Below are 24,952 nucleotides of genomic sequence, written 5' to 3' on the forward strand. Positions count from 1 at the left end.
TGAAGTTCCTAACGAATTCTTACGAAGATGTGCAGAATCGATTAGTCACTACCTTTTGAGAATCTTTCAAACGTCACTTCGTCACTAAGCTCACTAAATGGATCAAATCGTTTTTAAGTGGGAAAACGCAATTCGTAGACATAAAAAGTAGAAGATCCAATATGTGCGAAGTTAGATTGGTGGTCCTTTAGGGGTCCGTGCTTGGGACCGTGTTCTTCTTGATGTGTATTAATGACTTGGTTTCCAACTTAACCGTACACGCCAGGCTGTTCGCTGACGATTGCATTCTTTTTACCGAAGTAAAAACTGATTCGGACCAACTTAATCTCAACAGATCTCTAGCTCAGATTGGTCACTGGTGCAAGGAGTGGCAAATGTCAGTAAATAATTCTAAGACTGTGTTTATCACTATTACTCACAAAATAAAGGCATTAAATTTTCAGTATAGTATACACAATGAACCACTGACCCGTGTTTTAGAATACAGATACCTATGTGTTCCAATATCTCATGACCTTCGTTGGGGGGCTCACATCAACAATATAATTAAAAAAGCTACGTGAAAACTATGGTTTCTGCGCGAACCTTGAAGGAAAGCTCGAGTGACGCCAAATTAACAGCGTATAAGTCGCTAGTGCGACCACTGTTAGAGTACGCGGGGGAAGTTAGGCATCCTCACGCAAAGTGTTGCGTGCTAAAACTGGAGAGCGTGCGGCGGCTGACTCTGCGTTTATTTTTTCCAGGTTTCGCAGGCTGGACGCTCCCACTGAGCTACATACCAAAGCAAATCTCCCCTTACTAAAATATCGGCAAAAAAATAAAAGATCGAAGTTCTTGTTTATGATATGGAATAATCTGCTTTTGGTTGACAAAGATAGTTATTTGACACCGCATAAGTCGAGGATCTCTAGAAATAAGCGCAGTCATACTCGACAACAGTACCGGTGCCTGAAGGACTGCTTTATGTATTCATTTTTTCCATTGACTATCAGCGATTGGAATCTACTCCCCGAAAGGTAGTTTCCTGTCATTCCTTATCCTCGTTTTGGGCTCGAATTAATATGTACAATGAGGACTCACTGTATTTCTAGGATTGTTTTTCTTGTGTCACGGTCGCTAAATATTTGTACTTTGTGGTATTGTTGTAATAGCTGAGTGGTGATGTGTTGTATAGTTGTTTTTATGTATTATTTATTAACCCACACCTATTATAGTCCTAAATAGGACAGATAGTACGTGAAATAAATAAATAAATAAATCATAACCAAAGTATGACCGCGAAATGACCCCTGGATCCATAATAAAAATAGAATGAAAATGTAATCACTTTTTAGCTAGTAGGGCGCAGCAAGTCAACCTGCTGCTGAAGCTACATTCTAGTCTGAGCTTTTAGCTGTCTGAACGGACGACTGGAACTGCGTCCTGAGATGTGCCCTTGGGCGGCGTTTCGATTTCAATACACAGCTTCCAAAACTTCCTGCGGAGGTTGCATTATGGGACCTCTTTGGCCGTGGAGAGGAGTGGCGTGGTTTCGGTTTAGATTGCCCCGTTGACGAAATAGTGAATCTCAGCTGTGCATGAAAATGAAGTCAGCATTACACCTTTTCATCCTCGTGAGAGCACTCGTTGAAACACGGACTTCCATCGGCCCTTAGGACCTGTCTAGACTCAGCAAGGAGTAGGAGTGCGGCCGGCCGCGTCCCGTGCCTTTCTAGCGGCCTGGCTAACACTCCAGAGTGCAGCGTGACCCTCACGGGTCACGGATTATTGAAGAAGCTTAGGACATTTAGGAGACAATCAACATGATGATCGGTTTAGTATACTACTAATACCTGCTATCGTAGTGCTGTGTTTACCTGCGCACAAACTCTGGCACGTCCGGAACCCAAAAAAGCGTTCCAGAATTCTGTCCGTATTGGTAGGCAACACAACCAGCATTGTAAACGTAAGGAAAGTCACATAATCGAAAGTGCAAGAATGCTATTTTACGGTGAAAGGATGCTGTGTAGCGAGATCGGAAAATCGAAAGCGAAACTTCCAGAATGACATCCCAAGAGGCTTTGCGCAGAACCAAGCAGCTCGGATCCCTTTGATTTTGCAAGAAGTTTATTGCAGAAAATTTCATGGTAATGGCTTTTGCGACTTCGACAAGCGTATGCACCCTAGCACGGGAATGACGTCACCAGGGCCATTGCTTCGGTTGCTTCCCAACAATCAACAATTGTAATAAAATTATATATTCTATAATTTAAATACTTGAGCCGAGTTCAAATGTGTCGTATTGCAAGTGCTAGCATATTAAGAAGAGCTGTCCTTAAAGGGAAACGGAAGCGGTTCTGTGTTTGAGGCAACACACTTCACTCGTTTTTATTTGGCCTCCAGAACCTCGAATTTCGAGATTTTTTTTTTCTTTTTAATTTGGCGCAGGCTGCAGAAACTCATTTCAAATTACCGTTGAAGTCGCTCCCTCCCGGAGCGTGACGTCATAAAATGAAGTTACGGAATCTCCCCGCTCACGCATCTTCAGCGCCTATCAAAGCTATGCGCGCGCACTCTTGTTCTTTTCAAAGGGGTCAGAAAAATACTTTACGACTGGTGCCATTGCGACAGAATTTACCTGGCAAGCTTGAAATTGCTCGCGGTGCCCACACAAGCGAATCGTGCTTTGCGGCCGAAAGATCCTCTTATGACGAAACGACTGGTTGGAGGTGTTTCCTGTTTTCTCGCGTTTAGTTACATCTTTAAAAAAAGGTACAGAAAAAAAAAGAAAGAAACGAGCGTGGTATTTAGATTTACGGGATACAACTACGCTAGAATCAACCTTCATATTATTTTCTTAAGGAAATGTTTCAGGGGGCTTTCTTTTAAATTAAAACCTACATTGTAAACTCCGCTTTACCGTAGAACCTTTAACCAATTTTATGAGCATGTCAATAGATTATTTTGCTATTTCATCGCAGTGGTTTCCTTTCAATGACGAACTCATAAATACGAAGGTGGCAAAGTAGGGCCGGATTTTGACTGATTGTGTTTAAAATGGCTGATTGGGACGAACGGACGTCCATGCGTCATTTTTTATGAGTTCTTACCAAAATAAAAAGACAAAAATGACAAAACATGCACGCTACAATTTTACAATTGCTTGTGATAATTTTGCAACCAAATAATTAGGATAATTCATAGGAAAGATTTTACCAGATTTGAAATTTTACACCATCATTCACGCTAAGAAACGTGCAGATTTTTATTCTGAATGCAAAGTATCTACTACGTAATGATGCCTAGGGGATTGCATCAGCTTGCCGAGGGGTGAATGTCTCGCATAACGTAAAGTTGTTCCTTCACATATGCGTACGTTTAGGAAGTATAGTTCAGTCACCTTCAGGGGTCAAACGACTCAAAAAGAACAGGCGTGCCAAGCTTGTGCGTTACGGCGTTGCCCGCTAGAGGAACATTGATAGCACGCATGATGTAAAAGAACACGTCTAAAGGCATTTCGGCACGACCACAGCAGCGGTTAAACGAAGCTTCTTGATGCTGTTAGCTTTACAGATTCTTGAAGATATCTAGGTTCGTAAGCACCATAATTTGTCTCAGCAGTGTATGATTCGAATAATAGTTGCTTCCGTGAAGGAATATACACAAGATATTATTGTAGATGTATTAATATATTAAAGTGGTAGCTTTATACACTTTAAAAAAATGGTATCACCTTACACCCTTTTGTCCCATATAATACACCCCAAAACTTAATTTCGACGTACAGCGCCCTATAGTCGAATAGACGGCCCCAAATTTTACGAAGGGCTTGATAACGATGCGATATAACTTATTAAATTGCTAAAGTACGTATCAAAGACCAAAGAAAGAAAACACGGAGCTTTTGCAGTACGGCCAAGAAAACTCCGATAGTCTTTTTTGTAGTCAATAATACGTACATCAGCTATCTTAATAAGTTGTACCACACGGCTATCAAGCCCCTCGCAAACTTTGGGGCTGCCTGTTCGACTATAGGGCGCTGTACGTCAAATTGAAGTTTTGGGGTGTATTATATGGGACAAGGGGTGTAATAATGCACCTTTTTTTCTGAGAGTGGCCCGTGGCTGAAGCGGTGGTTGCTGAGGAGTAAGATCTCGTAATCAAGGTCATATAACACCCGCGGCTGAAGTGCTTGTGGCTGAAACGATGGTGGCTGAAGCCTAAGCTCCGGTCGCGTAAGATCCTAGGCGCGGTAGATGAACCTGACGTGAAGTTGTCTTCAAAGTGGTCCTAGACGCCGTCCTTGACGACGTCCTCGAAGTTGTCCTAGACGTCGTTCGTAAGGGCTCGTCCTAGACGTCGCTCTGGACGTCGTCTTCCAGAACCTCGTTCTCGGCATCGTCCATGACGCCATCCTTGACGTCGTTCCTGATGTTTGTAGGGCGTAGGAAACCATTTCATTACCGTACCATTTCCCTCGTATTTGTTTTCACTAACAAAATTTGTTCAAGGCTACCGCATTTCATTGCGCCGAGTGGATTAAGCAAAGTTGCAACAATTTCTTTTTTTACATTTGGAAATAGCCATTTTGTTTAGTGACGATATACTGTTCAGTGAACTTTTAGTGTAGCCGTGTTCCTTGAATAAACAGCGCCATTTGTCCAAGCCCGATGAGTTATATATCTTGTGATAGTGCGATTTCAAGGCCAGTGCCCGCCGGAGATCGTGTGAGAACCACCAAGCACTTCGGATACTATACTTTACCGGTATAAAGCGCTCCAAAACAGACTCGACAATATCTGTCAGCCGAGAGACGGCACAGTCAACGTCGGTATATTTCAAAGCAGTGTCCCAGTCAGTATCGTTCAGATGCATGCACAGTCCCAAGTAGTTAGCACGAGCCTAATGAAACACAGGAGCCCCTATGTTTCAGCAAATAGTAAATGAAAAGGAGGCTATTACTAAAAGAAGAGGTGCCACTTATCAACAGGAATGACTTGATAGGGAACAGCGTCCTTCGAGGCCGCTTTGAAGTTAGTCATACACAAATCAAGGACATTACAGGCAGCATTTACGGCACGCTAATTTTCTTTGCTTTATTTGTTTTGCGGATTTCATTTATTCGCAGGGGGGGGGGGGGGGGCAGAGATAAAGGCGTGTGCCTGACAGCGCCTCTGCCCCCTTCAGTTCATACAGCAGAAATAAGATTACAAACAAGTCACAAAGAGAATAAATAAAAAGAACACCATTGTCATAAAAACAAAGAGAAAAACTTATTATTGAAACATCTGCAAATACATAAAATACAAAGTTGCAACCCAAACAACTACACAAGCTGCAGTCTTGAACAATGTGGCGCCTCATGCTTTTCATAATTCAGAGGACAAAATAAAATAAATATAAATATAAAAATAGACACCACTTTTTACATATCTATAAGAATATAATATAAATATATATAAATGAATATAAATAAATTATAAATGTATTGATGAAGGCCGTTAAAAGTCATGAAACTGACTCATTCATGCTCACATCAAACGCTCAGATGCGTAGTGGACATGCTCAAATCCCAGTTAACGCCAGGTATATTACAATCCCCCAAAATTAAACAATGTACACTGAAAAGTCAATGAAATTAGAAATATGGGTAAGAGCGTGACCTAGTATAGCAGAGGCATTACGAGGCAGAAAGTAGTAGTTCCCGATAAGCAAGTTAAGTCCGTTGGTGACTCGAACTTCAGTACAAACGCATTAATTTAGCTCAAGGTCAGACCGTTGAAAGCACGATAAAGATATGCATACTGCCGTAAGCACGCCTCTCCCCAGAGTGGAGATGGAACCTGTCGACTCACGATCACATCTAAAAACCCAATAATCAGGGCGAAAATACTCAGAACTAGAGATAGATCCGGTTAGCTAATTTTCAGTGATACATAATATATCAAAATCTGAGGTCAAAACCGATGCAAAGAAGGAGTCCGAGTTTGTTCGCAATCCACGGGCATCCTGATAGTAGATTTGAGTATTACTCATTTTGGTACGTTATCGGTAGTTTCAGAAGGTTCGGAGTCAAACAAAGAACCCCCAAAACGCCTAAATAAGCACCCTTCGGGCCACACAGAAGCATCGTTAATAAGACTAGAGTTAGCAGCTGTGCTACTTATATGGAAACAAGCATAATTATTATATTTGCTACGTAGCTTCTTTCACGTAAAAGAGCCTACCTCCAATGCGATAGACACAAGTTCACTTAGGACCTCACACGTAGTAGACGGATGAAGCCTCGAGACGAACAGGGCAGGGTTAGCAGGTGGTCGAGGCACAGAAGACACATGGCAGTGTTTGCGCTCGCCCAATCCGGGCGGCGGACATCCTTGGTAGAACTGAAGAGTTTGTACCCGTCACCTGGTTAATCCAGTCCTTCCGTATTTTCGGCGACACTAGGACTCGGCACGGCACGCGAAGGTGACTGCCAACATGTTGGCGGTGCCCAGTGGACCCAGGCGCGACGACCAGCCCCTTGAAATGAGGACGAGGAGCAGAAGAAGCTTTCGTTCGTGCCACCTTGAGGTAGGCCGACTCGCTGTTTCCCCAGTGGAACCAATGGCATCAGGCGCGGTAAGTGTCAGTTCCGAAATCTGAAAATTCAATTTTTGAAGATCGCCACGAGTGGCATTGTTGTCATCTCGAAGGAACCGAACTGTGCTGACAAGTTGGTCCCCTCTCTCAATGAGCAACCTCGAAAGCCCGTCAAGACTGCATTGCGCGGCCCCTTAATGCCTTAATGGCAATACAGTTTTCGCTGTCAGAGACGCCGCTCTCGAAAACATGGGCCAACATTGTCTGGGTCACGCCTTTTCGTGCATAAAGCACTCTTGTATATGTACTCACTCCGTCAGTCATGTAGAAGCTGTAGTCGTCCGATTGAATGTTAAGGCACTTGCAATGAAAACAGTGCACTACAAGCAAGGAAGTGTTGCCGACCAAAAAACTGAGCGGAGCACTTTCCGCACGCACCCTAACCCCCGTCATTCCGGGAAGAAATAACGGGGAGTAAGGACAAACGATTAAAGAACCAACACTTCTGGAAGCTATACTTAAGGTATTTTTGCTGCGTGTTCGTTTTGACGGTGCACGGCACCATGTCTTTATGCATTCACTTGTTCAAGATGAGCAGGCTTCCGTTTTTCAATTTAGATGGTTATATTATTTCTGTTTACATGCAAGAAAAACGTGTGACTTTTCATTTTCTTGTACAAGATAAAGTCCAGTATAATGTGGACAGGGCCGGCCTTACGTCATCAATCGCCCTGGGCAAACTCCAGCCGTGGCGCTCCCCCCCCCCCCCCCCCCCCCACCGCCCCTTTTTTCTTATACGCCCCTATAGCGACGTGGTCGGCCACTGCTCAGATGTTCATTAACAGCCTGATGTCGTACCTAGTAGATATATCTACTATGCGCGACATTAGGTTGTTAATAGACATGTGAGCAATGGCCCAACACGAGCGTTTCGTCAAACGAGAAGCGGTGTGTTAAAAAAAAATGAAAGCCGTTTACAACTCCCTGTAACGCCGAATTAGAGCGCAGCTCTTGAGGAGGAGGAGGGAAGGGTACTGGGGGGTGGGTCAAGTGACCTCGGGGGGGGGGGGGGGGGCGGGGGGTCACGTGACCTTGAGGGTCACGTGACCTTGAGGGTTACGTGACCTTGTGGGAGTCACGTGACCTTGGGGCGTCACGTGACGTCGGGGGGGGGGGGTCACGTGACCTGGGGCCACGTGACGATGCCGTTGACGTCATCAGTGACGTCACTGATGACGCCATCAGTGATGATGATGATGACGATGCGGATGCCGGTGACGTCATCAGCGACGTCACTGATGACGTCATCAGTGATGATGACGATGACGATGCGGATGCCGGTGACGTCATCAGTGACGTCACTGATGACGTCATCAGTGGCTATGACGTCAACGGGGGTCACGTGACCTCGGGGGGTATCCCCAGGTCACGTGACCCCGGGGGCGGTCACGTGACCTGGGTAACCATCGTGACCCTCGTGAGAGTAACCCTAGTAACCCTTGTGAGGGCAACTCTTGTGACCCTCGTGAGGGTAACTCTCGTGACCCTCGTGAGGGTAACTCTCATAACCCTCGTGACCCTCGTGAGGGTAACCCTCGTGAAGGTAACCCTTTTGAGGGTAACTAACCCTCGTCACCCTCGAGAGGGTTACGAGGGTAAGTAACCCTCGTGAGGGTAACCCTCATGAAGGTAACCCTTTTGAGGGTAACTAACCCTCGTAACCCTCGTGAGGGTTACGAGGGTAAGTAACCCTCGCGGCCTTCGTGAGGGTAACCCGCATGAGATTAACCCTCGTAACCCTCGTAACCACGAGAGTTGCGATTACGCCGACGGCGACGCCGACGCCGACGCCGACGCCGACGCCGACGCCGCTCAAGCCGGGAACGGGCCCCTAAGAGCTGCGCTCTAAAAATATTTTATGGGGCGCGGTGGCGCCTCCCTATATTGATGGCGCCCTGGGCGATCGCACAGGTCACCCACCCCTAAGGCTGGCCCTGAATGTGGACCGTAACGGTTCACTTTGCTGTCGTTAAAGAAAGCACAAAAAAAAATGAGGCGTTTTCTAGTAATACGGAGCGCAATTTTGTCTGCTTCTTCCACAGGTGTTCCGACGATGTTAGAACGCCAAACTCTTATTGGCTGATTGAGAAAAAAAAATGGTGGGTAGACCTCAAGGCATCTAGCATTGAGGTAATCCCACTCCTCTTCTAATCAAAACCAATCAAAACTCGCCGTCGTTCTGACGTTACTGCAACCCCTGCGCAAGATGTAGGCGGTTTGCTCTCCGCGTTAGGCTTTGGACGTTGCTTGCTGTGTGGACTCCGATCGTAGATTTAAAATATTTGCTTAAGATATTTTACATAATCGAATGCACTTCGTTGTTAGGTCAATTTCGTTTTTCTATAAACTCTGACGGTAGGCGGCGTATCGTGCCGTAGGTCCGTAGGCATGTTCGGCATTAGTGCATCAAATTTAAGACTTCAGGGCCTCTCGGGTAGTTGACGAACGCAGAAACCGACAGATAAAGCTTGTGGTAATCTGTGTAGTATTCTCGCTCTACAATAAGTACTGCCTTATCGGTTTGTGCTTCGCTCGTCTCCCAGGGAGTAACACAACACAACGAGAAGACAGCGAATGGGTCGGTGCCTCCCGGTCGCCCGTCCTCGAGAACCGGCAGTCCGGGCCCACCGACCCTGGTAGTCGCCCTCCGTTCAGAGCTCGCAGTCGGAGCCTGTGTCCAGGTCTGCGGATCGTCCTTCCCACGCCAGCGCTGCGTAGGCTAGCTGCCCCGGGCTATCACAGCCCGAGTCTCGCTGCGGAACTACCCCGGGATTGTCATGGCCCAGGCCGGTATGTCCAGGGCTCGTCGTTCCCACCTGTTTCGCTCCAAACCTCGCTGTTGGACCGCTCCTGGGTTCGCCAAGGGCCAGACCAGCCAGACCGGCTCCGTCGTTCCTACTCGGCCCCAGCCTCGCGCAGCACGCTCTATCTCGCGCCAGCTCGTGTCTTCTCGGCCGACCGTCTGTCACGTACCCTCACCCCTGTCTTCTTTCACCCTCGTTTCCCACAAGCTTTATGTATTATCCTTTCCAAAACTAAACAAAACCTCTGTACACCCTGTTGTGACAGAGCGGTTGTCCGGCAACTTTGGGCACGGCAGGGAGTCGAGCCAGGGCAGGAGCTCATGTGGTAGCCGGAGTCGGGAAGGACCAGGGAGCAGGAGGGGTGTCTCGTATATAACTCTTTATATATACATATGGACAGGTTACATCAAGTCAAGAACACATTCGAAAACACCCAGTAGCAGCCGCCTGCTGCTGCTTTTATAACCTCACTTTGCCCACATCCCTAGCAGGAAATCCCCAGGGTTCATTGTTCGTACCGTCCAGACACGCCATTTCGCTCTCCCTCGCGCTCCGCAACACGCGTCACGCACACCGGAGGGCCAGGCGTCCTTGGCCACGAGGTCGCCGGTCAACCTCGGCGGACAATGGCGCCAGCGAAGTTCGGATGGTGGAAGAGCGTCCTGGCTTTTGTGCGTTAGGGGATAATGCCATGGGCGATCTCAGTTGGGGAAAGTGTGTAAAGCCCTTTCCTTTGAGGAAAATAATCCCTGGAGAAGCGGAGGAAGAGGGACAAAGGACAAACACAAATCTTCAAACACAGCTAGGTGACTGGTGAGCGACCGAAAAAATCCGTCTTGTCCGGGTATCGAACCCGGGGCCCCTCCATTATATGTGGAGCGCTCTACCAACTGAGCTAACCAGGGGTCAGACGTCAGTACTCAGTTAGTAGAGCGCTCCACCTGTAATGGAGAGGTCCCCTGTTCCATACCCGGACCAGGCGGATTTTTTCGGTTGCTCACCGGTCACCTAGCTGTGTTTGGACATTTGTGTTCGTCCTTTGTCCCACTTGCTCCCCTTCTCCAGGGATTATTTTCGTCATTCTTTTCCAGCTCGCTTGCACATTTGCATTGAAATGCATTATGATTACCCTCTCCCTTGTCGAGGGCGTCCCAAGTCTGTCGGGTCGCCGTACGTCGAGGCCAGATCGAAGCAGGAGGGAGAGGGGCCGGAAGGTAAGGACTGATGAGACTGGCGTCCGTCACCTCGATAATCCTTCCTTGGAGGCCACGTCCTCCCTTCGTAAGATGCATGTTGGCGACCCCAAGGCGCCTCTCGCCCTTCGTCCGGGCACAGCTGACCATCACCACCTGGCGAAGACGCTCCCTGGCGTTCACCTGTGGTAATAGAACTGTACAGCGAAACCTGTCTCTCGAGGCCTTTCACAGCAACCCTTATTAATTGGCCGACCAACTGGGTTGCTAAACTCGTCGATCACAAATTTGTGCCCGAAATTTGCGGAACGCGCTAGTTGGACTCTTGCGACGCTGACGTCGCGCCGAATGAGGTGTCAATCATTAGAACGCTCATTTCTTTGAAAGCAGCAGAATGCAGCAAAGTTCATCGGGGCGCGCGTGCAGCGCGTGAAGGGCGCGATGAGCCCGCTGATTGAACAGCTTCGCCGATGACGTAGCGTCCGTTTGTCCCTACATTCCTACGCCAAGCTAAAATTAATGCATTGCAGACTGTCCATAGGCAACCTGTTGACGCTCGAAATCCCTCCAAAGTTTGAGTAAAAAAAAGTGATTAGAAACCTCGTTTGTCGAAGTTCTCGCTGACGTCAAAGTGACGTTTCCGAACTTTGCGAGAGCCGTGGTTTGAGCTCAAAATCTTCGCTTTAGATCAAGGCGAAGTTAAACTTTGTCAACATGGCGGTGCTGTACGCTGTGGCCGAGTCGGTAGCGACGCCGACGGTGGCTTCTGCCACCGTCGGCGTCGCTACCGAGATTACCGGGACGCCTTTCAACTCCCCGACGACGACTTTCGGCGATAGTACCGGCTATCGAAAGCCGTTGCGCGTAGACTCTGCGACGAGCTTCGTTCGGCGCCCGGACTTCGAGGCGGCGGACAATCGCGTCTACCATGACCGTGGAAAAACAACTTCTCTGCGCGCTCCGGTTCTTCCGAACCGGTACCTTTCAAGGCATAATGGCGACTGACGAGAACCTGTCAGTCTCCCACATGACTGTGAGCCGGGCTGTCAGAGTTTTTGCGGCTGCTGCCATCGTTCTTTTCTGTGATATCCGCAGAGGTACTACTAAGCTGGTATTCAATTCAAAATGCTGGAAAAGAAACAAGAACAGGGGTAATTCTTGGGTAGGGTCGAGTCCCTCGGCAGCCGGCAGAATAATTTCCCCAAAATTCTATTGGCAGTCGTCACTAATCGGCGGTCAAATCAGTTCATCGAACGACGTGTCATCGACAGATCGTTTCATCGGCAAGCGAAGTAATCACATGAAGGCGATTTTCTTAAGTTAGAGGTGCATACACATTAAACTTTTTCACACCTTTATACATATAATTGAGGTGTCCCATAACTAACACCCTAATAAGTGTAGCGATAGACCTTATAAAAAAATGTAAACCTCACACCCTTAAAAATGTGTGATTTTTTAAACACATTTCTTAACCCTTTACCGCATGACTTTTTTTACGACGACGAGAAACATATATTTCATCTGCTGGGGAATATAAAAACATAACTTAAAATATTTTTCAAACATTATAATAAACATGCAAGATTTTTTTATAAAATTAGGTTTGTGCCATTTATGGGACAGTATGCAGTATACGTAATTTTATTGGAACCACAAGACATTTTATTCATCTTATTTTGACCATACTATTTGTGGCAATATTTGAAAGAATATTTATTGTTTGGAAAAAAACATTAAATGACAGATTTGTGTCAACATACACAAACATTTAGGACGTGTGAAACTTCAAGAAACAGTTCCTCGCTTTGTTCAAGCAGAGAGGAACATTGCACTTCTGGCATGATACAAAGGATTTTGCCTGGCAACTCGGCAACTTGCATCTTGCCCGTGTCTCCATCCATAGGGGGAAGTTGTCCGTCTTGTCCAGGCGAACGTCCTGCGAGGGTACTGCAGCTGCAGGACCACGTCTCCTTTTCTCGATGAGTTGAGCCTCGACTTCGTTGCTCGGGCGCCCTCGTTTTCTCTCGGCAGGTTTTCCAGCTTTGCAGAGACCTTCAGCTACAGACAACTTGAAGTCAGCGAGCGGCATTCCTTTTCCATTCCTTCGCCTCGAGAGGAGCCAAGAGTTTACTAATGCCAAATCAAGGACATGAAAAAATATCTTGAGATACCATTTCTTTGATCTGATTTGAATTCTGTAAAGCCCTAGCATGGAGTCCAGAAGATCCACACCCCCCATGTAGCTGTTGTAAACTTTCACCGACTGCGGGCACGGAACCATCAGATATTTTTTTTTTCGGTCATACCTCTCAGCTTCAGCCACTGGGCCACTTCCAACATAGGTAGACAAAGTGGACACCACCTTGTTGTCATACCACGCCACGACACACACATCGACACCGTCGACTATTGCGGCTCGTTCAGTCATGCTGCCACGTCCGTTGGCTTTCAACTCGGCTTCTTTTGGTAGCTTGCACCCAGGCAATCTGTTGGCTCTTACTGTTCCTAAAGGAAGCAAGCCCTTCTTGGCAAGTTGAACAGCAAGCGGCACACTGGTGAACCAGTTGTCAAAAAAAAATGTTGCGCTTCTTTTGCTCAGGAACAGTCTTGCACAGTCGCAAGACTACCTTGCTGCTAGCGCCGAGGTCTGGACAGTCAACCACTACGGTGTTGTTCTGAGCGCCAGCAAACACTTCAATGTCATAACTGAACCCCGATATTCCACTCAGTACAAATGCCTTGTATCCCCACTTGCGAGGTTTTTTGGTGTTATACTGTTTAATTGATGATCTTGATTTTGTCGGAATTATTTGCTCATCAACCGCAAGATACTCCTCTTTTGGAATCAAGTGCAGCCGCGCGTTTAGCATGTCCAAAAGCGGTCTGATTTTGTGCAGCTTGTCGTGAGATGGGTGACCAATGGGGACAAATGTGGTGTAGTCGTTGACATGGAGGAACCGCTTGAGCTCCTCCCAACGGTTGCACGATAGGATGTCCGAAATAGCATGCTGCCCGATGTGACTGCTCCAATAAAGTCTCGTCGCTGGGAGCTTCACAAAGGACATGTAGATAATTGTTCCAAAGAACTGTTCAAGTTCTGCTCCAGTTACACACACTGGCTTGTTGGGCTCACACTGTACTGAGTACAGGTTTGTCTGATCGACTATGTGGTCCACAATCTCAGGTGTAATAAAATATTTGAAGTATTGAAGAGGTGTGTCGAGTTCAGTAACTTCTCGTGGAAGTGTGGCATCACCGGAAAACTTCAGGGCCTCAGGATCATAGACGGATGTTTTTTCTTGCCAAGTTGGGATGCTATTCTTCTGCTTTTTGATTCTTGTGGATGGCAGGAGCTCAGCATCATCGACCGATTTTGTATCAGATGATGAGAGGTCATGCAGGGGTACAGTTTCTTTCCCTGGTGGCACGTAAAGGTCGTCACCATCGTCAGACAGCTCACTGTCCTCGCTTTCATTTCCATTTCCAGGTGGTCCCCTTGCCAAAGAATTTCCGAGAATTCAGAGGTCTAAGAAGAGTAAAACACGTACATACTTCAATTACAATATTCAACGTCACCATAGCAGACTGCATGTTGTGCCACATATGGCACAAAAAAAAATATGTTGCAAACAAAATATCCGGTCAGTGCTAACATAATATGCGTCTAGGGTATCCTAAACAGATTAGAAACAACTTCTGAAATATTGAAATAAGTCACATGACAAGAACTTACCGTATGTGCGATGAACTTTCACAGAACGAACCCACCTGCACGAAAGATTCGGAAACCGAAACAATGCGGCTGTCAGTTTAAAATGCCACCGACAGATGGCACTACTTGCTTGGCGCACAAAGCGGAGGTATGTGCCATATCTGGATCCGCATGCAGTTTGAGCACAAGGCATAGCTGCAATATCTTATATATTCTTAACCGGTGTGTTCCATATATGACCCATTATGCGGTAAAGGGTTAAAACGTGCGATAATACACAACACCTTTTTATAAAGATGTAAAACTACAATATTCCTTCTCGTAAAAATGTAGTTACCACAGCACACTTTTTCGGGGTGTACACAGTGGCTGGGGACCCAATAAGATGACTGAACAAATAATTTACACAAATGAGTCGCCGAAACAGCACGTCGGTACGTGGCCAGTGTCGAGGTGATTTTGGGCCGAAAACCGGCTCCAATATTGGCCTGATGTACGGTTTTGCGCTGGGCCTCGTCCCGACGTCCGGCAGGTATGGGCCTACCAATGCAAATAAACGATTTATGCCTAATAGCACTGGCACCACTGATCTGTCAGTAGGCTGGATCGCGGATAGAGGCCTGTATTGCTGGGGTCCAGCGGCACCACCGGCAGTCATCGCTTGACACGAGCTAATGCATGCTATAGAAGAAACGGGAAAACTCAATTTTATTACATTAGTATGTTGTTCTCGACCACGAAACTTCTATCGTGCTGTCCGCAAATAACAGTTTATATTGTCGGCAAGAATATTAAACGCGTTAGAATACCACTCTTTTTTAAATAAATGTGTGGTTGAGGGTCGAGGGCGACTTTGTTGGGCGTTAACTGTGATGCGTTTAATCAGACAAGGGTTACCGAGAGTTACTGTGGAGTCATACGTGATCTCGAAGTCATCAGAGCTCAGCAAACGATAAGTTAGAAGGCCTTTACTGGGGACATTTGCATCGCTTTAACCGCTTGTACATAGTACTTCTGGTGAAAGCTTTTTCTTTGAACTGTTTTGAGGGCTTCCGTGATGAACTGAAACTCGGAGCAAGCGGCGTCGGTAAAGTCAATGGTGCTGCGGCCTACTTTTTTTTTTTTTTAATCGATGTTTGAACGTTTGACGAATGTCTACTTAATCTCCTTTGGCGCAGTATGGCCATAGCTTTGCGCCATAAAGCCCGTAATCAATCAATACTTGATCTCCAAGCATCCGATATAATGTTCGCAGCACGTCATAAAATACTCGCCCTCGAGCACCGCGTACAAGCTTCCTACTTTTGCGTGTTCCCTTGTACTTGCCTATATTGCCTGTTGTCAAGCGATGGCCGTTGGTGATGCCAGTGACGGGCTCCCGATCCGCGATCCAGACTTGCAGTGTGAGAGTTCTAATGTATTGCACCCGCGGAGTGCTGCACGGAGGACCGGCTTCGAACGAACTTGCCGAATGCACCGAGTGCAGACTGATGCTGTCGCCATAGGTGTAGAAAAGTACCGACCTCAAACCGAAACTAGCGCCTTTTTGTTCGACGTGGTGGGTGGGAATGCGAGAGTGCCAGTCGCTGCCATCGTTTATCTATAAACGTTGGTTGCTGCAATGTGGAACTTACATTTGCGATGACTTCCAATTAAGCAACTCGGCTGTCAGAGATATCTACAGACGGCGTAAGTTTCCGAAACCAGCTGACTACAGAACAGCATACAATTGAGACAATTCTTAGCACTATACGCGCTAGAGCTTGCTTCGTTTTAAGCATGGTATTATGAGTGAACCACTGAAAGGATTCGGCTTAAATCTGGTCAGCTGGAATATCTAGCAATACGTTTCGTAAGACTTTTTGTTTCCCTGGTGAGGGTGTTGAGAACGAGAGCTTTCTCAAACAAAATACGACGGGGCAAGATGGCTGCCGTTCCAATATGACTTTGCTCAAGCTTCGGGCAACGTCTCCATGTTTAGCTTTCCCGGACGCTGAGTGAATGCGTCACAGGTTTCTGCTGTGGGAGCTTTGTCGACAAATGTTCCACTTTTCACCCGCACACGAATGATGTGAGATCTCGCGGCCTCTGTGTTTGTCCTGAGCCTTTCATTACATACTGGTAGGTTTCAGCGTCTGTACGGCAGCATAGCGACTCAAATTTTGCAAATAAAGCACGTGTTGCCGATTCCTCCCTTCGTGAAATATCACACGCTCACAATTCAAGCTAGCGTTTGGGTGTGTGGCCCGCGGGACGCGATTTCGAGCAGAAAATCTACTTTTTCTTTCGGTTCCGCTGCGCGAATGCCTGTTCGTAGCAGACGAACTCCCGTCGTCTGCTCTCGCTTCTCGTCTAAACGAGGCATGACAGGATCGAATTTCGCCCAACGGCGATACAGAGCCCAAAGACCCCCTTGCCAAAGACAGCGCACAGCGAGCGGAGAAAACGCTCGCTTCCCCGCGCTGTCTCGTGCTCTCGTGCACCGCCTAGGGATCGCGGGGGATTTTTCGTCAAACTTTGCGAAGTTGAGCGTTCGCAGGGAGGAGGAAACTTTGCGGCGTTCTTTTGGTCACTCCCCCTGCTACGTCAGCAAGCAAAAAATGGTTTGTTCCACGAGTTTAGCGACCCAACACTCACACGTGGAATAAATATCAAAAAGTCACGAGTTAGTGTTGCACAACAGGCTCATTGCGCCAATAGTCTGTTGAAACGTAATATCGGCAGTAGAAGCTCTGCCTGCAATGCCAGCTTTTCTTTCATAACACTTCTGCGTCTCGTGAGAATGCTCTGCTAAAACACGTGAGAAGGCAACGAAGGAGCGCCCCACGTGGAGTTTCTTCAAATCCTGTGATGCAACAGCCATTTTTCTTTTCTAGCTCAATCCCTCAACTTCGTAGGGGGAACAATGCTCAAGCAGCAAATAGGGTGTGTCTCCACGTCACCTGAAGGCAAATTCCATAACGATTTCGCCTTCTTGCGTCGAGAGCCCGATGATGTTTATAAATCACGTGCATTTTACAATAAACCATCCAGTTGTAAGAAGCCCTCGGTGTCGTCGTGTTCTCTCTCTCTGTCATTGAGGCGCTTAATGTTCTTTCTTGGTACTCCCATTTGTGCCAATTCGGTGAAAGCAATCCGCGATCATGGTTTTTCGGTGTGGTATTGGATGCAGTACAAGATCAACACTCAAAGGTAAGCACTTTTTTATGCACGATGATTTAGATATATCTTAGCATGCTTTAAACATTTTTGATACCCTTGTCATCTGATGAACTAAAAAGGTGCAAGAATGTCATCGAAATTAATCTGCATTGATCAATCTGTAGTGACCTTTTGTAGCAGGCAACTCGTGACAAGCGGGCTTCTTTGGTAGAAATTATCAATATTCGTTGTGGAATGTTTTTTCGGTTCGAATAACTCTTCGTCTATAAATCTAAACGAATGTTGTTTTTAATTTACACATTCAGAAATAATAAGGATTTCACAAGAAATTAGTACAAATAAGTCCAGTGTTTACAAACGTCGTATAGAAATATAGACGTCGACGTTAAAAGATGTTATTCTTGGGATCTTGTTCCAAAACAAGTTAATTGTATTTAAATCCTAATGATTCTATAACACTATTGAGAACGCACTGACATTACCGTTTTCTTTTAGTGACAACTCTTACAATTTTGTTCCTTGCCCTGGGTTGCGAAAATAACGCTGATACGGAGCAAGATGTTATATGCGATATAGATTTGCTTAACCTGACACAATATGAGGATGTAATGACCAAAGAAGATATGGAAGATGCCGAAACAGCGCTTTCCATTTACATCGCAGAAGAGGCTGAAGAGGCAAGTTTGCGTTGGCTTCTTTGATTTTGCATATCATGAAATCGCTTGAGCGCGATCCTAAAATAGAATATTTCTAAATTGAGGTAAAACCTCGTACACCTACATATTTCCATTATAGTGCTCCCAGCAAAATGTATTTGTCTATAATTTCTCCAGATATAACCTGGTTACTTTGAATCAACTGTGATTAGAAAACGTTTGAGCAGCCCGGATATGATATATATTCGTACACTCAATAAGTGGTGCAGAAATTAAAAAGTTTGCAACCGGTAATCTTAAAAAAAACTCCCAAACAAAAACACTTTAGTCGAAGGCCCCACTTTTTTTTTTAAGTCAAACTTTCATAAATGCAGTTGCATTGTCAGGCTTTAAAGTTGACCCCAGCCCTTCACTATACACTATCTACGCTAAGCAAAAATGTTCCAGAAGCAGGAACCAATCGTGATAAAACAAACTACACCGACTTGACGTAACAAAAATAACTGTTTAATCAGACGTTTTCTATACCAGTAACACATCACCAGTGAGGTCAATGTGGCGGGAAGGGGAAGACACGACAATCAATTGTACTATCAAAAGAGGTTCGCGTACTTCTGGGGAAGTAGACCGCGGTTGGCGTTGTAGGCCGATGAATTACTTTGGATGCACCACAGCTCTGTATCTTCGTGAGACTCACCTTTATTCATGCATCAATATTGACAGATTCTCGAAATAAAAATTGTTATCCGTCGTCCAAAAATTATCAACAAGTTCAGTCTGACTTTGGGCATGTGTGGCTTTCGCCACGTCTTGCTTGTGCTCCTTGAGAAGAGTAATACATTTTCAGTCGGTATCCCTAATGCACGACGAGTCAGAATCCATAAAGTTCAATTTCTAGACAACCCAACGCTGGAACACCGAGGGATGCTGTCTTTCGGTCTGGCTAACCAGCAGACAGCGGGGCTTTAAACTGTTTTATGTAACTCCCATGATATCTTTAAACCCCGGAGGAAAGCTCACTACTTTTGTGTGGTCGGAGAAAAGCTCACCGGATTTTTTTACCAACCCGCGGAAAAGCTCACCTTGAATTAAATGTTTATGCAAGGTCGTCATAATTGTTTTAAAATGCAACCAAATCTACAGGTGCCTCTGATGCATGCGGTGGCCATTTCAAGTGAGGGTGCTCTGTTGCAACCTTCGTTCCGCTTTCATGTCGACCGTTTTCGCGTGACTATTTAATTCTGACGTAGCCGGGATGCAGAGAATATCAGCGTACTTTCTTTTCCTATATAACAAGAGTGTCGTGTTATTTTCTATGTTTTTGCTTTCTTCGGGGGTTCCAGCATCTTTACGGCACGGCGCGTTTCCCCTCCCGGGGTTAATGGGCCCCAAGTGGAGGCGCGAACGTGAACGTTGTAACCTTACACCCGTGTACGGGTGCCGCGTCTTCTCCGTGTACGGAGGTGCTTTTTATTATTTTAGCTGCTCTTGACAGCTTCGTTCGGAATGTGTACTGATTTGTGTACGCGATTTATGACGTTGATGGCACGTCCCTTTCGTGTTGCCGACCTTTCGGGGTTGTACCGGGAATCGGCTAATGTGCGTTTGTAAGGGTCGATGATTTTAATGTTTAGAGAGTCGGCGGCGGAGGGCCGTTTCGTATTGGATAGCGCCAACTGAACTCATTTACTATTTTGCTTGTCGGGATTTGTGCAGCCGTACCACGAAGACGAGAATGTGTGTCAGAGGGAGAGAGTGAAAGAGAGAGAGAGAGAAACGAGGGTAGCTATGTTGGGAGCAGGAGAGTTGAGAAAGGGAAGTCAACTAAGAGATTTCAAGGGAGACGCATCGAGAGCGATGCAGGAGGAGTTGAGATAAAAGTCCCATCGAGAGCGATGCGGAAAATTAAGTAGATAAAGTGCAGAGCTGTCACTTAGAGAGTTAAACGGCAGAGGCCATCGAGTTTTGAGAACTAGCGAACTTTAACTATGTTGTAATTTTTGTGTATAATACCTGCATATTAAACCAAGTTATACAACCCTAAAATTGTCTACGATCCCGACATCACTAAAACCCAAGAGAAGAGACCCTTGACTGGCAATCGGCGACAACGACGTCAGCACAGACCCGAAGACAACGAGAGACTTGACGTCACGAAACGAGACGAGACGGATATAAACCCTTTACATGGTGGCAGCGGTGGGATACGTGAAGTCCCTGCACGAGGAGAGCGGCTTCGGGACAGTGCGGCGTGACCAACCGACAACGCGGGACCTGAGCATCGAAGTCCGGCCAGACGAGTGAGAACCTTTGTGAACAAACAAAAGCCCGAAAAGTGAGAACGAACTACACCGGTGGACCTCATCAACGCAAGGCATTTTGGGTGAGCGACAACCATGGACGAAATTTCGCATGCCGCGTTGTCCGCTCTCAGCAAAGCGCAGCTGAGAGAAAAGTGTGCCGAGCTCAATATTGTACATGTAGCATCGCTTCGAAAAGATGAACTTATTCAGCGCATTTTGGAGAGTGAGATGAGTCGAGATTCAAATGTCGGGAGAGATGAAGTGCGAGATATGTCGCGGGAGGCTATTGACGTGCATGGGGGAGTTGACAGTAGTGGGGGACGCTCCAACGATAGTGATCTCCAGCTAAGGATCCGATGCCATGAAGTAGAGCTGGAGATCCTTAAGATGAAGGCGGACCAGAGACATTACGAGAGCGGACCCGAGGGGCACCTGGGGCGTGGCGGAAGACAAAGCGGGCGCGGTGATGTGCGTCACTATGTCAAACTACTACCTCCGTTCCGAGACGACGCCGACATAGAGACGTACCTCACAGCCTTCGAGAAACTCTGCCATGTCCACAAGGTGCCCACCGAGCTGCTAGCTAGCCTCTTGGCGTCTGTTTTGACGGGGATCGCTCTCGAGGCATACTCCGAGTTGTCCGTGGTAGAGGCGGAAAACTACGCGTCCGTGAAAACCGCGCTTTTCTCCCGCTACCACCTAAACGCCGACGCTTACCGAGACAAGTTCCGAAACACCAAGCGAACAGGCACAGACCTGTGCACGGAGTGGACGGCGAAGATCTGTCGATTTTTCGATCGTTGGATGAAGGCGGAACACGTTGATAACATGACGAGAATGAAGAGCTTGCTCGTCATGGAGCAAATGGAGCGAGCTCTGCCGCGGGAGGTGGTGACCTGAGTCCGAGACCGGTGACCAGAAACTCACGACGAGTTTGCGAAGCTCGTTGACCGCTACGAGGAGAACCGGAAGTCGGGGGGCAATCCGAATGTTTTGCCTAGATCGAGTCGCACGTCCCCGGACAAGAGGGCCGAGACTACCTCGCGGTCGTCAGCTGTCAGCTGTTTCAATTGTGGCAGAGTCGGCCACTTGAAGACGGATTATAGATCCGCGCCGACCTGTTTCAACTGTGGGCGGCAGGGACACGAAAAGAAAGACTGTAAGGCTGCTCCATTGCCTAGAGATGCGATGGGCAACGCACGACCGTCGGGAAGGAATCACCCAAACAAGACAAACCTGCCGTCTCGGACGATGCAAATGCATCAGGCCGGCAATGACACCGTCGGAACAGATGCGTTCACGCAGTTTTGTTGGCCAGTTGTGGTGAACGGAACGGTAGTGATGGGCTTTCGCGACACGGGGAGCACGATTACGCTTGTTGATGAGCGCCTCGTGGGCGCCGGGCAGAGACTGGAGTTGCGAACGAGCATCCACATGCTCGAGGGTACAGCGGAGTGTCCACTTGCAAAGGTGCATATGTCTGGCCAAGCCTTGAGAAGGGGACCCGACGAGGCGCCCGAAGAGTGTGTAGTGGCACTGTGCAAGGGTGGATTGCCCAACGGAGCAGGCGTTCTGCTGGGAAACGACCTGTTCACAAAGGGAAGGGGTTTTACCGACCCGATCATGACTGCTGGCGGATCGAAGCAGAAGAGCACATAAGATCACGGTCAAGCGGTGGCTAACGACCATGGCACCTCGACGTCAGAGCACTCAGTCGTTAAATGTATTGAAAACGGAAAGCCGGAGATAACACTGGTGACAACCCGCGAGCAGGAAAGAAAGCGAGAACAAGCAGCGCGTGTCGAGAACGAAGAACGAGAGACAGAAGGAACGCTTACCGCGCTGGAAGACAGCGTCAGCGACAGCGACGACGTGATTGGAGGAAACGGGGATGGTCGGTTTCGGGACAGCGGTCAGAACGACTTGATCGCTGGTCTGGAGTTGAGCAAATCGTTTCGGACAGAGCAAGTCAATGACGCTGAAGTGCGAGAGTGGTGGGAGCGAGCAACGAAGGCGAGTGGCGGATTCTTTGTATCGCGGGGGCTGCTCTACAAGCGGTTTATGAAAAACCAAGACACCAATGTTGAACGAGAGGTTGAGGTGCTGGCACTTCCGGTTGCCTGCCGGCCAATTGCCTTGAAGTTTGCTCATGATGCGACGACAGCGGGACACCTTGGAGTGAAGAAAACGATGGCGAGGTTCGAGGAGCGTTTTGCGTGGCCAAATTTGGCGCGTGACGTGCGTGAATGTGTGCGGTCATGCGATGTTTGTCAGCGCCACGCGAGGGTTCTGACATCTGATCGAGCCGAGCTTCACCCCGTGCCCGTTCTGGGCGTACCTTTCGAAGAGATCTCGATGGACCTTATGGGCCCCATCGAACCAAGATCGAACAAGGGCAATAAGGTTGTCCTTGTTTTAATGGACAATGCGACAAGATTCCCAGAGGCTATCCCTTTGAAAAACGCAGATGCGGCCACCGTTGCACGAGCGCTTTTCGAGTTCTTCGCTCGGGTGGGCATCCCGAAAACCGTACGGAGCGACCAAGGCACCAACTTCACGTCAGCGTTGCTCCGTGAGCTGTGGGAAAGGTTGCGAGTAAAAACTCAGTTTACAAGCGTCTACCACCCGCAAGGAAATGGACAAGTGGAAAGATTTAACGGGACCCTAAAGGGCATGCTGGCGAAGTACATCCAGAAGCAACCCACTGACTGGGATGATCTTCTCCCGTTTTTGCTATTTGCGTACTTTGCGTACCGGGAGACACCCAACGAGACCACTGGCTTCAGTCCATTTGAGTTATTGTACGGACGGCATCTAAGGGGACTACTAGACGTACTGAGAGAAAGCTGGGAGGGAGCAGAAGTGACGGGGATGCAGTCGACAACGATCGTAGAGTACCTGACGAAGTTCCGTCAAAGAATGGACGACGCTTTCGCGGTGGTGAAAGCAACCTCATCAAAGGTCCAGCACAAGCAGAAGAAGTGGTATGACGAAAAGTCAAGAAACCGAGAGTTTCAACGCGGGGACAAGGTGCTGGTCCTACTTCCCTCGTCAGAGAAGAAGCTCTACGCGGAATGGAGGGGGCCGTTTGTAGTTCTCGCGAAGCTGTCCCCTGTGGATTATTTAATCGATGTCGGAGGAAAGCGCAAGAAGGAGGAGAGGTACCACGTGAATGTGCTAAAGAAGTATATTGAACGTACCGAAAACGTTACCCGAGAGATGTCCTTTCTAATGGAAGCACCTGACGAAATCGGTGACGAAATGGCGTGTTTCGATGTACGGACCCGAGAGAGCGGGTCAGGCGGAAGGCTGAACGTGGACGCGGAAGTTCAGGCTCACGAGGTTCAAGAACTGGACGAGTTGATCCGCTCCTACGGTGATGTCTTCGACGATAGGCCAGGTAGAACCACGAGAATACTGCACGAGATCCCAACGAGCGCCAACCCGATTGCGTCGAAAGCTTACAGAGTTCCGGACAGTATCAAGGCGGGGGTACAGGAACAGCTGAAGGAAATGCTGGAACTGGACATTATACGGACATCGACAAGTCCGTGGGCATCCCCCATGCTGTGCGTAAAGAAGGAAGACAACAGCATGAGGATCTGTGTCGACTTCAGGAAGCTGAACGCGACAACACGGGATGATGCCTACCCCATGCCTTCACTCCCTGAGATGATTGAGACTGTGGGGAGAGCCAGGGTAATCAGCACCCTGGACATGTCCCAGGGTTACTGGCAAATCGGTCTATCAGAGGAGGCGATTCCCAAGACAGCATTCCGAACGGACACTGGCTTGTACGAATTTACGGTCATGCCGTTCGGACTGAAGGGAGCACCGGCGACATTCCAAAGGCTGGTGGATGACCTCCCGAGAGCACCGCGACTTCGCTCGGGCCTACCTAGATGATATAGCGGTGTTCAGCAACACGTGGGAAGAGCACCTGCTTCATTTGCGCACCATCCTGGAGAAGTTGCGTCAGGAAGGCCTAACTCTAAAAATAAACAAGTGCCAGTTTGGGAAGCGTGAAGTGCACTACCTGGGGCACGTGATTGGGAACGGGCAAGCACAACCTGATCCTGAAAAGATCAAGACCATCCAGGCGATCGAGAGGCCCTACACGAAGACAGAGGTCCGTTCCTTCTTGGGACTAGTTAACTTCTACCGGAATTTCATTGAAAACTTCGCGGAGCTGGCAGCGCCACTTACATACCTCACACGCAAGGTGGAACCTAAGCATGTAGTGTGGACGCCGTCATGCGAGAGCGCATTCCGCGCACTGAAGCAGAGAATATGCAGCAGTCCAGTGCTGCGGAGCCCCGACCCGAGTCGACCCTATATACTCCAAGTAGACGCTAGCAACAGGGCGATCGGGGCCATCCTAGCTCAAACTAGCCAGGGCGTCGAGCACCCCGTTGCGTACGCCAGCCGTAAGCTACTTCTTCGTGAGACGAAGTACGCAACAATTGAGAAGGAGTGTCTGGCAATTGTGTGGGTCATG

At 47.8% G+C, this 24,952-nt stretch overlaps 1 protein-coding gene across 1 annotated transcript in view; it reads left to right on the forward strand.

Annotated features, from left to right (window-relative positions):
• The first annotated feature begins 17,476 nt into the window (after positions 1 to 17,476).
• Positions 17,477 to 24,952, forward strand: part of LOC115322204 (phospholipase A1 1-like) — an 80,020-nt gene continuing 72,544 nt past the window's right edge. The window contains exons 1-2 of the mRNA XM_040208812.1: positions 17,477 to 17,525; positions 17,991 to 18,172. Coding sequence (XP_040064746.1) covers positions 17,477 to 17,525; positions 17,991 to 18,172 — 231 coding nt within the window. The remainder of the gene's footprint in view (positions 17,526 to 17,990; positions 18,173 to 24,952) is intronic.

This window comes from Ixodes scapularis, unplaced genomic scaffold, assembly GCF_016920785.2.
Source record: "Ixodes scapularis isolate PalLabHiFi unplaced genomic scaffold, ASM1692078v2 PGA_scaffold3__209_contigs__length_174095766, whole genome shotgun sequence".
In the NCBI taxonomy this organism is placed as follows: Eukaryota; Metazoa; Arthropoda; class Arachnida; order Ixodida; family Ixodidae; genus Ixodes; species Ixodes scapularis.